The 15,387-nt window shown below is 41.2% G+C and overlaps 1 protein-coding gene across 2 annotated transcripts; it reads left to right on the plus strand.

The window, feature by feature from the left end:
• Positions 1–1,065: 1,065 nt before the first annotated feature.
• On the plus strand, positions 1,066–14,973 carry LOC111963448 (REST corepressor 1). 2 transcript variants are annotated; one of them, XM_023986896.2, is made up of 12 exons: positions 1,066–2,162; positions 2,262–2,321; positions 2,963–3,043; positions 9,102–9,316; positions 9,522–9,649; positions 9,795–9,873; positions 9,962–10,015; positions 10,132–10,338; positions 10,555–10,632; positions 12,967–13,024; positions 13,196–13,440; positions 13,697–14,973. In XM_023986896.2, exons 1-12 carry the CDS (start codon positions 2,006–2,008, stop codon positions 13,736–13,738), a joined length of 1,404 nt encoding a protein of 467 aa, XP_023842664.1. In that variant the 5' UTR covers positions 1,066–2,005; the 3' UTR covers positions 13,739–14,973. The 2 variants fall into 2 exon arrangements, with proteins under 2 accessions (XP_023842664.1, XP_023842665.1); XM_023986897.2 differs by having other exon boundaries at positions 9,522–9,640.
• Positions 14,974–15,387: the final 414 nt, after the last annotated feature.

The raw sequence follows: 15,387 nt of genomic DNA on the forward strand, positions 1-15,387 counted from the left end.
AGCTTACAATATGTCCATACATCATGGTATGATCAAATCTGACCTGTTGACATTATTTATTATGAGCCATGCAGAAGTGTAAATGCACTTTAAAATGGGTTATGAAGTGGGAAATCAGTGTAAAATTGGTTCTGAATCAGCTAATTAAAATATGTAGTAAAATATATTATTATAGCATCCTTTCTGTTACTGGCCCAATGCTGTAACCACTAGGCTACCTTCCGCCCATACTGGTGTGGAGTTGCATGGGCTTCTACTGTTCTCCATATTCTACTTGAGCATGGTTTTGAGTAATAGCAATCTTCATTTCCCAGTGACTATGTCCCAGTGACGATGCAAACAGACACAGTGATGTTCCATAGTCATAAACCCAACCCTACTAACATGACATTATGGCATGGGTAATCTGTGTAGCCTATGTAATGAGAAATTGAAGATCACTGACGATAATATTTAGATTTAGTGTATAGATGTGAGCATGACTTCTGCAGCTAGATAGGGCTGGGCTATACTGTATAAAATAGGCCACGTTACAGTTCAGAAGAAGCATGATGGATGAGTTTTTGATTAAATTAATGTTAAGCGGAGAATGAAATACATCAGAATCTGTTATCGCCACATCTGTGTGGGAATAACAATGGAAAAAGCATAAGAGCAGAGGAAAAAACAAACACATTTCGTATCTTATTCATGTATCTGCACAGATACAGTGCCTTCCAGAAGTATTTGGCCAGTGAAGTAAAAAAAAAAGAGATAAATTAATATCAGGTAAAGAATTAGCCTATAGAAAGTATTTCCTATACCTATGGGAGGACCCCCATTTAGCAAAATATGAGTCTAGCTCAAGTAGGCTATTGAGCTCCCCAAATATTGTTTGACTTCCCTGGCCAGATATTTTTGGAGGGCATAGTTTGCAACTGCATTGCCACATTGCTATGAATACATGCACATACTATTTTAGAGTACCCTTTTCAAGGAGACCAGAAGTAGCTTGATTGTGACAATGTGAATGCAAGACATTGCTCTTTTTTTAGGGCTTCTGAGGATGGGGACCAGGGGCTCATGACAGATTGAGGTTACTGAGCTAATATAGGTTTAAGTATAATTTGTGCATGGTCCTTGGCATATAAACAAAAACGAAAATAAATACAGTCCTTTAAAATAAAAAAAGGACTGAAATTCATATGATTTGATTAACTTATTCACTGTTTTTAGTGAGAGTATTTTAAGTAGCCTTGGATTTTTATTAATTCCATAAATTGGCTGTATTTGCAGAACTAATTTAGTTTAGTTGCATAAATTCCCAATGAAATCATTAATTAATTGTAGCCTCTAGTTTCCAGGTAAGAAGAGAATTGGTCCTCATCATTAGCTTGAGGGGTCTTTCTTCAGGGCAAGGCTTGAAAAATTCTGAGTTCCATTTGATGCAGTCGTGCGTGCACTTTATCAAGACCCCGTGGAGTGTGAACTAGCAACCGACCTACCTGGCAAGATTCTCGACACCTCTTAGTAACGACTATAATGGACAAAAGTAGCCAGCTAACTAGTCAAAGTCTGTAGAATATAGTCGACAAATGCTGGTGTTAAAGCCACGTAGCTATGCTAATGTATTTCATAAATCAAGCTTGCTAGTTGCAACCGCAACTTTTATCCAAGTAGTAGCAAGCTAGCAGTGAAGCACCCCTCGCTAACTTGGGTATTTTTTGCTAGCTAGCTTTCTGGGTGGCTGGTTAATATTCAGAGAGCCATACAACAGCTATTTGGTCACCCGTCATATTTTTTGGAGCAAGCTAGCTATCTGAACTAATTTTATAATAACGCAGTCTTTAGCTGGGTAGTTGACCAGTTTAATCAGTTGGTCATCATAGTTTCGTCCAGCTAGCCAGTAGCTTAGCTAGCCAACTCGCTAACGTTACTTTGTTCGCTAGCTAGCAAACTAGCAAGGTGCTGCTGACCTAGCTAGCCGAAATTCAAATAGTTTTGTTGCTGTTTCTCCGTTTAAAAAATGCCTGCAATGATGGAAAAGAGTGGTTCAGAAATGTCTGGGAAAAGAAGGGGTAGGAATGCAGTGAATAATCCAAACAAAAGTTTTTCTACAAATGGAAATAGCAACAATTCATGGGAAGAAGGAAGTTCGGGCTGCTCCAGTGATGATGAGCATGGTAGGTCAACACAACGGTGGTAGCCTCGGTCACACTAAACTACTTCATACAAATGTACACTGATTCTAAATGTTAATCCTGTGTTTATTTAATGTTCAGGTAGTGGTGGTATGAGAGTTGGGACTCAGTATCAAGCTCTTGTGCCAGACTATGATCCAGGTGAGTCATTTTACCGTTCAGACAGTCGTAAAGCTATAACACGTTACCAGACATGATAGCCTCGAACAATTCCTGGTTGTCGATTCCACGAACCTTTACTAACCTATTCCACGAACCTTGACTAAACTGGCTTGTTACTGCTAGTCTTGATTATTCTGACATTCCAACTCCTGTCTACGGCTACATTTTGTTTAATGTTTGAATGGATTTAACTACACAACTCAATCACTGATGTTAAAATATATCCAATATATTTCAGCATTTTTAGATGCTGAATTAAAACATGTCTGAGATGAGATGGCTAATTAAAATGTTTAATTTACACCAGGCCCTAATTGTTGGGCGAACAACCATGGTTATTTATTGAGAGAGAGAAATATTGTTTAGATATGATTGCTACCCATCAAAGAAGGAAGCATTATGAAATTGATTGTGTAGCTGCTTTTACTTTATGATTGTAAGTCCTAACTGCTCATGGTCCATATTTGTTTTAAATTGTATAAATTGTCTCCATGAGATAATTGATTGGCTTGTGATGCTGATTTCACCAGTTTCCTTCTTTTTTTTAAGATAAAGGCAGAGTAGTTTAAGAGTAATGAAATCACTGGTAATCATTTAATCCCATTATTCCCCTATGTCAGAGATTGCCAAAGTGGCCGAGGAGAGGGACAACTTGGGCATGCGGGTGTGGATCCCCAGCCGAATCCTGGCCGAAGCTAAATGTAAGGAACATTCAAGCCATTTTCTCGTTATATACTAAATGTAAAATAGTTGCTTTTACAAATCTGAAGTTTATCTGAAGCAAAAGATTAACTTAATGAATTAACTATACAATAATAGCAGAAATGGGTAGATGAGTGTTATTCCAGTCTTTTGTCTCTCTTTCCGTCTCTCTCTCTCTCTCTGTGTGTGCCTTTGACTTTTTCCACATTTTGGATTCGACTTTTTCAGCCACACTCATTGCTGACAGGCATTTAAAATTGAGCACACAGCCATGCAATCTCCATAGACAAACACTGYCAGTAGAATGGCCTTACTGAATAGCTCAGTGACTTAACTTGGCACTGTCATAGGATGCCACCTTTCCAACAAGTCAGTTCCTCAAATTTCTGCCCTGCTAGAGATGCCCCGGTCAACTGTAAGTGCTGTTATTAAGTGGAACCTTCTAGGAGTAACAACTGCTCAGCCGCAAAGTGGTAGGCCACACACAGAATGGGACAGCCGAGTGCTATAGTACGTAAAAGAACGTCTGTTCTCGGTTGCCGCACACAAGCTTAAGATCACTTAATGCAATGCCAAGCGTCGGCTGGAGTGGTGTAAAGCTCACCGCCATTGGACTCTGGAGCAGTGGAAATGCATTCTCTGGACTGATGAATCGCGCTTCACCAGCTGGCAGTCTGACAGATGCTACCTACCCCAATGCATAGTGCCAACTGTAAAGTTTGGTGGAGGAGGAATAATGGTCTGGGGCTCTATTTCATGGTTAGGACTAGACCCCTTAGTTCCAGTGAAGGGAAATCTTAACGCTACAGCATACAATGACATTCTAGACAATTCTGTGCTTCCAACTTTGTGGCAACAGTTTGGGGGGGAAGGTCCTTTCCTGTTTCACCATGACAATGCCCCTGTGCACAAACCGAGGACCATAAAGAAATGGTTTGTTGAGATCGGTGTGGAAGAACTTGACTGACTTGCACAGAGCCCTGACCTTAACCCCATCTTTGGGATGAATTGGAATGCCGGCTGCGATCCTGGCCTAATAGCCCGACCTCACTAATGCTCTTGTGGCTGAATGGACGCAAATCCGGCAACAATGTTCCAACATCTAGTGGAAAGCCTTCCCAGAAGAGTGGAGTCTGCAAAGAGGGGACCAACTCCATATTAATGCCCATGATTTTGCAATGAGATGTTAAATGAGCAGGTGTCCACATACTTTTGGTCATGCAGTGWATGTTAAGCTTAAATAAGTTCAGGATACAACATTTGGTTAAGAAGCCATAGTTGCATGGACTGTGCAATAATAGTGTATTAACATGATTCTTGATTGACTACCTATTATATGTACCACACACATACAATTATCTGTAAGGGCCCTCAGTCGAGCAGTGAATTTTGAACACAGATTCAACCATCTTCGCTGGCCATGGCAGAACACTGACATTCCTGTCCTGTAGGAAATCACGCACAGAATGATCAGTGTGGCTGGTGGCATTGTCATGTTGGAGGGTCATGTCAGGATGAGCCTGCAGGAAGGGTACCACATGAGGGAGGAGGATGTCTTCCCTGTAACGAACAGTGTTGAAATTGCCTGCAATGACAACAAGCTCAGTCCGATGATGCTGTGACACATCGCCCCAGACCATGACGGATCCTCCACCTCCAAATCGATCCTGCTCCAGAGTACAGGCCTTGGTGTAATGCTCATTCCTTCGATGATAAACGGGAATCCAACCATCACCCCTGGTGAGACAAAACCATGACTCGTGAGTGAAGAGCACTTTTTGCCAGTCCTGTCTGGTCCAGCGACGGTGGGTTTGTGCCCATAGGTGACGTTGTTGCCGGTGATGTCTGGTGAGGACCTGCCTTACAACAGGCCTACAAGCCCTCAGTCCAGCCTCTCTCAGCCTATTGCGGACAGTCTGAGCACTGATGGGGGGATTGTGCGTTCCTGGTGTAATTCGGGCAGTTGTGGTTGCCATCCTGTACCTGTCCCACAGGTGTGATGTTCGGATGTACCGATCCTGTGCAGGTGTCACACGTGGTCTGCCACTGTGAGGACGATCAGCTGTCTGTCCTGTCTCCCTGTAGTGCTGTCTTAGTATTGACATTGCAATTTATTGCCCTGGCCACATCGGCAGTCCTCATGCCTCCTTGCAGCATGCCTAAGGTACATTCACGCAGGGATCCTGGGAATCTTTCTTTTGGTGTTTTTCTGTCAGTAGATAGGCCTCTTTAGTGTCCTAAATTTTCATAACTGTGACCTTAATTGCCTACCGTCTGTAAGCTGTTAGTGTCCTAATGACAGTTTCACAGGTGCATGTTCATTAATTGTTTATGGTTCATTGAATAAGCATGGGAAACAGTGTACAATGAAGATCTGTGAAGTTATTTGGATTTTTACAAATTATCTTGGGAAAGACAGGGTCCTGAAAAAGTTTCTTTTTTTGCTGGGTTTATGTATGTATCAGTGCCTTTGGAAAGTATTGACTTTTTCCACATTTTGTTACAGTACGTTAATGCCTTATTCTTAAATGGATTCCTCAGCAGTCTACACACACTACCCCATAATGACAAAGTGAAAACAAGTTTTTAGAAATGTTTGCAGTTATAAAAAACAAATACCTTTTTATTTATATAAGTATACAGACCCTTTTGCTATGAGATTTGAAATTGAGTAGGTGTATCCTGTTTCCATTGATCATCCTTGAGATGTTTCTACAACTTGATTGGAGTCCACCTGATGTAAATTCAATTGTTTGTACATGATTTGGAAAGGCACACACCTGTCTTTATAAGGTCCCACAGTTGACAGTGCATGTCAACGCAAAAAAAACAAGCCATGAGGTCGAAGGAATTGTCCGTAGCGCACTGAGCCTTGATTGTGTCGAGGGACAGAACTGGGGATGGGTGCCAAAAGATGTCTGCAGCATTGGTCCCCAAGAACACAGTGCCCTCCATCATTCTTAAATGGAAGAAGTTTGTAAGCTCCAGAGTTTCTCTGTGGAGATGAGAGAACCTTCCAGAAGGACAACCATCTCTGTACCACTCCACCAATCAGACCTTTATGGTAGAGTGGCCAGACTGAATCCACTCCTCAGTAAAAGGCTCATGACAGCCCGTTTGGAGTTTGTCAAAAGGCACCTAAAGTACTCTGACCATGAGAAACGAGGTTGAACTCTTTGGCCTGAATGCCAAGCGTCATGTCTGGAAGAAACCTGGCACCATCCCTACGGTGATGCATGGTGGTGGCAGCATCGTGCTTTGGGGATGTTTTTCAGCGGCAGGGACTGGGAGACTTGTCAGGATCGAGGGAAGGATGCAGAGCAAAGTACAGAGAGATCCTTGATGAAAACCTGCTCCAGAGTGCTCAGGACCTCAGACTAGGGCGAAGGTTCACCTTCCAGCAGGACAACAACCCTAAGCACACAGCCAAGAAAATGCAGGAGTGGCTTCAGGACAACTCTCTGAATGTCCTTGAGTGGCCCATCCACAGCCTGGACTTGATCCCGATCAAACATCTCTGGAAAGACCTGAAAATAGCTGTGCAGCGACTCTCCCTATCCAACCTGACAGAGCTTGAGAGGATCTGCAGAGAAGAATGGGAGAAACTCCCCAAATACAGGTGTGCCAAGCTTGTAGCTTCATACCCAAGAAGACTCGTCAGTAATCGCTGCCAGAGCTGCTTCAACAAAGTACTCAGCAAAAGTTCTGAATACGTATTATAAATGTGATATTTAATTTATTTGATACATTTGCAAACATTTCTAAACCTGTTTTTGCTTTGTCACTATGGGGTATTGTTTGTAGATTGATGGGGGGAGGGGAACACATTTTAAACTTTCCGAATGCACTGTACATACATTCCCTGTGGGGACGACACTTATTAATGATGCCGGTAACTGATGTGGTAAACAATGCTATCGGATGAGTCCCGGAACATATTCCAGTCTGTGCTAGCGAAACAGTCCTGTAGCTTAGCATCAGCTTCATTGGACCACTTCTGTATTTAGTTTTTGCTTGTAAGCAGCAATCAGGAGGATAGTTATGGTCAGATTTTCCAAATGGATGGTGAGGGAGAGCTTTGTGCACGTCTCTGTGTGTGGAGTAAAGGTGAACTCAAATTTGTTTTGCCTGTAGTTGCACAGGTGGCATGCTGGTAGAACTTAGATAAAACGGATTTCAGTTCTCCTGCGTTAACCAGCTACTAGGAGCGCCACCTGCGTGAGCATTTTCTTGTTTGTGTATGGCCCTATATAGCTTGTTGAGTGCAGTCTTAGTGCCAGCATCGGTTTGTGGTGGTAAAAAGACAGCTAGGAAAAATATAGATAAACAGTATAGTCTACAGATTATCATAAGGTATTTTAACTCAGGCGAATAGAACCTCAAGACTTCCTTAGTATTAGAGGTTGCGCACCAGCTGTTTACAAAGAGACACTCCCTCTCCTGAGCATCCCCAACACTGCCAGTCGGCACTGCTAGATGAATATTTTCCACATCCTTGTTCAGCCATGACTCTCAGGAAAATAGGTTATAACAGTTTTTTAGATCATGTTGATAGGATAGTCTCTGATGGAGCTTGTCCAGTTTATTCTCCAGTGATTGCATGTTTGTCAATAGAACAGAGGGTAGGCGGTTTATCCACTCGCAGACGTAGTCCCTTCAGGTATCCCGCACGTCGGCCTCTATAGCACCACCACCGCCTCCTTCTCAGAGTGTCCGGGATTTGGGTCTTGTATAATCAATATGTTATCCACCTCTGACTCATTGAAGTAGAAGTCCTCACCCAAATCGAGGTTAGTGATAGCTGTTCTGATGTCCAGAAGCTCTTTTCAGTCATAGGAAATTATGGTGGAAACATGAAACAATCCCCAAAAAGTTTTAAAATCCACAGTTTAAAAAAATATGCAAAATAGCACAATTGATCAGGAGCTTTCTAACTCTGCATTGTTGGGAAAGTAAGCATTTCACGGTAAAGTCTACACCTGTTGTATTTCTCACTTGCACCAAACACATTCGATTTATAAAATTAGATTTTTCATTTTATTTGAGCCTGTAAAACATCTGCTAAAAAAAATACATTTGAATATCCCTTTGAGCTTGGTGAAGTTATTAATTACATATTGGATGGTGTATTGTATCAATACACCCAGTTATTACAAAGATACAGGCATCCTTCTGAACTGATGCTAGAGAGGAAGGAATACGCTCAGGGATTTTACTATGAGGCCAATGGTGACTTTAAAACAGATAGGAGAACTGAAGATGGATCAACAACATTGTAGTTACTCCACAATACTAACCTAATTGAAAGAGTAAAAAGAAGGGTGGCTGTAAATTAAAAAGCATTATCCTGTTTCCAATAACATACAAAATGTTATGTTTGGGGCAAATCCAATACAACACGTTACTGAGTACCACTCTCCATATTTTCAAGCATAGCTGTGGCTGCATAATTTTATGGGTATGCTTMTAACCCCCAAAATAAAAACATCTATAAATAAATGGAATGGAACTAAGCACAGGCAAAATTCTAGAGGAAAACCTGCTTCAGTCTGCTTTCCACCAGACACTAGGAAATGCATTAACCTTTTAGCAGGACAGTAACCTGAAACACAAGGCCAAATCTTTAATGGAGTTGTTTACCAAGAAGACAGTGAATGTTCCTGAATGGCCGAGTAAGATTTTCAAGTAGATTTTAAGTCAAAACTCTATGGCAAGCTTGAATTAAAAAATAAATAATGTGCAAATGCTGTATATTCCAGGTGTGGAAAGCTTTTAGAAACTTACCCAGAAAGACTCACAGGTATAATCGCTGCTTCCACAAAGTATTGACTCGGTGTGAATACTTATTTAAATTAGATTTCTGTATTTCATTTTCAATACATTTGCAATGTATAAAACAAGTTTTAACTTTGTCATTATGGGGTATTGTGTGTAGACGGGTGAGAAAATATATGCATGTCATCCATTTTGAATTCAGGCTGTAACAAAACACTGTGGAATAAGTCAAGGGGTATATACTTTTTGAAGGCACTATATACTATTTTTGTTTTTTTACAGTGGATGAATACATTGCAATTACCAAAGAGAAGCATGGGTACAACATGGAGCAGGCACTGGGGATGCTTTTCTGGCACAAGCACAACATTGAGAAGTCCCTGGCAGATTTGCCCAACTTCACACCTTTCCCAGATGAGTGGTCAGTGGAGGACAAGGTCCTGTTTGAACAGGGCTTTAGCTTCCACGGAAAAACTTTCCACCGTATACAGCAGATGGTGAGAGACTTAAAAAAAAAATGTTTTAATCTGCTTAAAACCGAATACTTCATTATACTTCATTGACAAACATTGTAACACATAGTTGACCATGGCACATGAGACACTAAATGCTAATTTGGGGTGCCCATTGTGTGATGTCTCTAAACAAAAAATAATGTAGAAAAATGTGTTTTCCTTGATTGATAAGGTCTTCTTGTTCTAGTTGCCTGACAAGTCCATTGCCAGCTTGGTTAGATTTTACTACTCTTGGAAGAAGACACGGAGCAAAACCAGTGTCATGGATCGCCACGCACGCAAGCAGAAGAGGGAACGAGAAGAGAGGTATGAAAAGTGTGTGCTTTTGTTTAAAATGCATGAACCACATTCTCTCTTCCTTTTAAAAACTTAAATTGGTTAGAATAACATATTGTAATCTTGGAAAGTCAGGCCAAGAATACATTTTTCTATGTATAAATGTTTTGCTTAATCTTTTTAGTGAGAATGAGGCTGAGGAGACCAATGGTAACACTCCAAGGGATGTAGTGTACGAACCAAATAAGGACGAGAAGAAAGAGGTGGGTCTGTTCAGAGGCTCTTGTAACTTAATACACAAAATATATGCTGTTTTATTGAACCAACTAACATGTAGATTTTCTGTTTCAGCTGGGTGCTGCACCTGAGAAACAGGAGATAAAACCAGTACCAGTGGTACAGAGGGTAGCTTCTAAATATTTTCATTACCATTTGAATAGAAACATACATAATTCATGTTGAATTCTCCCTACTTTTGATACTTCGGCCATTTTAACCCAAATCTATTCCTTTACGCCTAGCCGAATACTAGTATGGCAGAGAAGCTGACCCAAGTGAAGAAAGAACCCCAGGGTCCTCCAGGGAAGAACCAGCATCGTGCTAAAAAGAAGCCTCCTAAAGGAATGCACCTGAGCCAGGGAGACGTAGCTGCTATGTCCACCAGCACCCCTGCTGCAGTCGGTGTGCTGAGGCAAATCGACATGGAGCTGGTTGCCATCAAACGGCAGGTTAGTCTTGACATCAATACATTAATCTTCTCTGTGATAGGATTTTCTTCTCCTCTGATGAGAGTAAGTTTTGCATCAATCATGTATTTATGTTAATTGGAGATTTGTGTGAAAATTAAGAACAGGACCTAAAGTATCCTCAGTATTCACCCGTGTCCGGATGAGAGATGAGTTAACCTAGAAATGTTTCCTGAATGAGTTTTATCCCTTTTCTAGATCCAGAGCATCAAACAGAATAACAGTGCTCTGAAGGACAAGCTTGACGTGGGAGTGGACCACTTCAGAGTACCTGAGGTAAAGCTATTGCTTACCTAGAGTTCTGACCATCTAATTTGGTCTCTTTCTCCATAGAATGAATGTTACTCTTGTGGCTTGTAACCAGGGGTTGGAACAAAAATGATTTTCCAATCGTTCCGTTCTGAAATTCTTTCACTAATCAGTGCGGATAGAGCAGCTTGCTATGGAGCGACTGAAATTTTGCGAGTAGGGAAAGAGCGAGAGATGAAGTTGGCTTGATGCCCTGGGCATCTTGTTATGACATACATTATCTGAATTAGATCCATAGAATTATACCTATGGAGGAGCGGTTTCTATGAACAAGCTTGAATGTCTTTGAACTTCRGAGATTTGGCTTAACGTTGGACCAGAGCTAGCTAACAAGCTTATGAATGCAGAGTGGCACCAGAATTAAAATTAAAAACACGTCTTACCATTTTGTAGTTAATAAAACGTAGTGAACTGAAGAAAAATAAACCCAACATTTTACTGAGTTACAGTTCATGGAAGGAAGGAAGTCAGTCAGTCAATTGAAATAAATWAATTAGTCCCTAATCTATGGATTTCACATGACTGGGAATAAAGATAAACATCTGTTTGTCACAGATACCTTTAAAAAAAAAGAGGCTGGGGCGTGGATCAGAAAACCAGTCGGTATCTGGTGTGACCTCCATTTGCCTCATGCAGTACAACATATCTCCTTCGCATAGAGTTGATTAGGCTGTTGATTGTGGCTTGTGGAATGTTGTCCCACTCTTCAATGGCTGTGCGAAGTTGCTGGATTGTGGCGGAAACTGGAACATACTGTCGTACACGTCGATCCAGAGTATCGCCAACATGCTCAATGGATGACACGTCTGAGTATGCAGGCCATGGAAGAACTGGGACATTTTCAGCTTCCAGGAATTGTGTACAGATTCTTGTGACATGGAGCTGTGCGTTATCATGCTGAAACATGAGGTGATGGCGGTGGCTGAATGGCACGACAATGGGCCTCAGAATCTCTTCCCAGTATCTCTGAGGATTCAAATTGCTATCGATAAAATGCAATTGTGTTTGTCCGTAGATTATGCCTGCCCATACTATAACCCTACCGCCACCACAGGGCACTCTGTTCTCAAAGTTGACATCAGCAAACCGCTCGCCCACACAACGCCATACACGCTGTCTGCCACCTGCCCGGTACAGTTGAAACCGGCATTCATCCGTGAAGAGCACACCTCTCCAGCATGTCTGGCCTTCGAAGGTGAGATTTTCCCACTGAAGTCGGTTACGACGCCGAACTGCAGTCAGGTCAAGACCCTGGTGAGGATGAGGAGCACGCAGATGATCTTCCCTGAGATGGTTTCTGACAATTTGTCAGAAATACTTCAGATGTGTAAACCCACCGTTTCATGAGATATCCGGGTGGCTGGTCTCAGTTTATCCCGCAGGTGAAGAAGCTGGATGTGGAGGTCCTGGGCTGGCGTGGTTACACATGGTTGTGAGACCCGTTGAACGTACTGCCAAAATCTCTTAAACAACGTTAAAGGTGGCTTATGGTAGAGAAATTAACATTTTAATTATCTGGCAACAGCTCTGGTGGACATTTCTGCAGTCAGCATGCCAATTGCACGCTTCTTCAACTTGAGACATCTGTTGTGTTGTGACAAATCTGCACATTTTAGTGGCCTTTTATTGTCCCCAACACAAGATTCACCTGTGTAATGATCATGCTTTAATCAGCTTCTTGATATGCCATAGCTGTCAGGTGGATGGATTATTTTGGCAAAGGAGAAATGCTCACTAACAGTGATGTAAATAAATTTGTTCACACAATTTGAAAGAAATAAGCTTTTGTGCATATGGAATATTTCTGGGGTCTTTTATTTCAGCTCATGAAACATATTTCCAACACTTTACATGTTGCATTTTTATGTTTTTGTTCAGTATAAATAGTATCCTTAACTAGCATTGAAAAAGTTAATCCATTATTCTATAGTAAAAAACCTCTCCCTAATTTCTGAATACGCTCAAACACACTGGCAAAGATTTTCAGGTGGGGTGCAGACACTGAAATACGTTTGAGTGACAGTGAGGACTTTGCGTAGTTGCTTTGTTGCAGATTCTTTGTGGGACTGAAAACAAATGCTCGGAACGTAAAAGAACATTACTAACTGGTTCCCATGCTTTTAAAAAAGCGGTTATGGTCCGGAACAGTATAGATCACTTTCGTTCCCGATTCTGTTCCTAGAAGAAGAAAAAAAATATCTGGTTTTCTGAACTGGTTCCAACTCCTGCTTTTAACTCATTATGACCTGTGGTGTATGTCATGTTTGCGTGCCAGTGGTAACATGACCATTCATGTCTCAGGTGACCCAGAAGTTCAACACTCGCTGGACAACAGAGGAGCAACTGCTTGCTGTACAAGGTAATTGATTTCAATTGCAACAGATGTGTAGAGATAGAAAATGTAACCAACTGAAATGGGGCCCATGTGAAAAGTCATGGTATAAAGAATTCCATCTTAAATTGTTTTGCTGGGGGCACATAATCTATATTTGTATAAAATGTTTCTTCCCTCCATTGTAACATCTTCCAGCCATCAGAAAATATGGGCGGGACTTCCAGGCTATCTCGGACGTGATTGGCAACAAGTCAGTGGTGCAGGTGAAGAACTTCTTTGTTAACTACCGCCGACGCTTCAACCTGGATGAGGTGCTGCAGGAATGGGAGGCTGAGCATGGGATGGAGGGAGCAGCCAAGGGAGGAGAGGAGGAGAAAATGGACACATCTTCTACTGAGGATGGAGCCACCACCCCTGTGGTGCCAGAGGATCAAAAAGAGGTCTGTGACTGACCAATTTGATTGCATTCCATTATGGATTTTTTTTTTAATCTAAAGGGTTTGATTGGCTAAATTCAGTTATCAATCTCAGTATGAAATGAGACAATTTGCACTTTGCCCTACTATTTTAGTGGTCCCCTTTTTTATCTGCACCAGTATAGTAATTCAGAGGGATGTACAAAGAATTCCAGTCTTTAATTTCAGCTTGATTTTCCAGATGTATTAATTGCAAATACTCCCCATTGTCCCTTTACAGGAATCATCGCCAGTGGCGGCAAAACAACCTCTGGCATCCTGAGTGGTCGGCCATCTTGGATTATTCTGTTGGCGGACCTCCTCCCTCTGAGATTTTACTTTTGTGCTGAAGAGGCGATGATTAATCTGAATCTGCACAGGTTACATCCTGTCTGTGTGTGCTTCTTCAAGAAGGTCATTCCTGTTACCTTTTCCCCAATTCAAGAATGTTTTGCAGCTGCCCACCAATTAACTCAAGCACCATTCTTCAGCCGGGCTGACAGTCAAAGTAACCAGGATTATCTGACTGCACTTTATCCCATCACTGTTTTTGTCACCTTGGTGAGAAGGAAAACTTCTGTATCAAATTTAACTTGTTTTTGTATCTGGCCTCTACCCTGTCACTCAACATTACAGATGATCCCTGTGATCTAGACCACAATACACGTTTCATTTTATCCTTCTGTAACCCTCTTTACTTTGTAAAGACTGGTTTTGGTTGTGTAGTATTTAATCACAATAGGTCTCATTATGAAATGACCCTGTGGATTACTATCCTGTCATTCTGTGTGCTTGACGAAGATGTCTTTGTACACCAGGCAGCCATAAAGAAAAACACCCCAATAAATACCATCACAGTGTTGGAGATTAGGTGAGTCAGGCCAGTTGTACCCCTGACACACAGTACGTAGGATTAGAGGATGGCATTTCCACAGGAACATTTCATATTGAGACCCAGTGCAAGTTGATACTACACAACCATTTCTATTTGTCTTCTTCCTCCCTAACCTTTTGTCTGTGACCCTAGTGCATATTTATAAATAATGCATTAGTTGTTGTAATTAATGTAAGGAACTTTAAATAGGAGCTGTTAAACATTGCGAGGATGTCCATTTTCAGTTTACTAGTAACCTCAGGACAATCGGGTCAACACAATTATGTTATGAATGATTTTCAGTTGAAAGGACTGTTGAATGAGAAGTTAAGTAGATGAATGAGAGAATTTTGACATTTTAATTTAAACATTTTGAGTTTGAAGTGTGTTATTTGTCAGTTCAAACCCTGTCCCTTTCGCAGCAACCTGCCTATGCTATTCAACCGTTTTTAATGTACTGATAACATGATTTAGCGTACTGTTTTGAAACTTTTTTTTATATATATTTGTGAAGAAATTGTGAATGCCTGAGGTGGGGTTTTAATGTGTGTACATTTTATTGCTGTCATTTACCATTGTGTATTCATTTTGCTCATCAATTAACCATAAATAAATTTGAAGGATTTATAGGGACATTTAAAAGATTTCACTGGATGCTCATTTGTCTTTTCCTGCTATTTGCTTCTAGCCTGGTCCCAGACCTGTTTGTGCTCTTGCCAACTCCATTGCTTATTGTCAGTCACAACATGGCACAAACAGGTTGAAACTCAGGCTAATTTGTTCTGTCTTTCAGCACAGCTTGTCATATTTAGGTCAACTCTATGTTAGGAAGGTGTTCCAAATGTTTGGTACACTGTGTATATAAAACCTTGAGTGATGAGCAGTTCAAGGGATGATGCCTTTTCTGAAGAAGGATCATGAAGTATTGTTTCAGAACAGATAGCACAACTATAAATGTTTTTACTGGATAGGAAGAAATTATTCAAGTAGAGTAAGTGATGGGTACCGAGTGTACAGACCATTGCACATTTCTGTATCTTACAGCAATTCCCGTAGTA

This window comes from Salvelinus sp. IW2-2015, linkage group LG4q.2 (genome assembly GCF_002910315.2).
Source record: "Salvelinus sp. IW2-2015 linkage group LG4q.2, ASM291031v2, whole genome shotgun sequence".
NCBI classification, from domain to species: Eukaryota; Metazoa; Chordata; class Actinopteri; order Salmoniformes; family Salmonidae; genus Salvelinus; species Salvelinus sp. IW2-2015.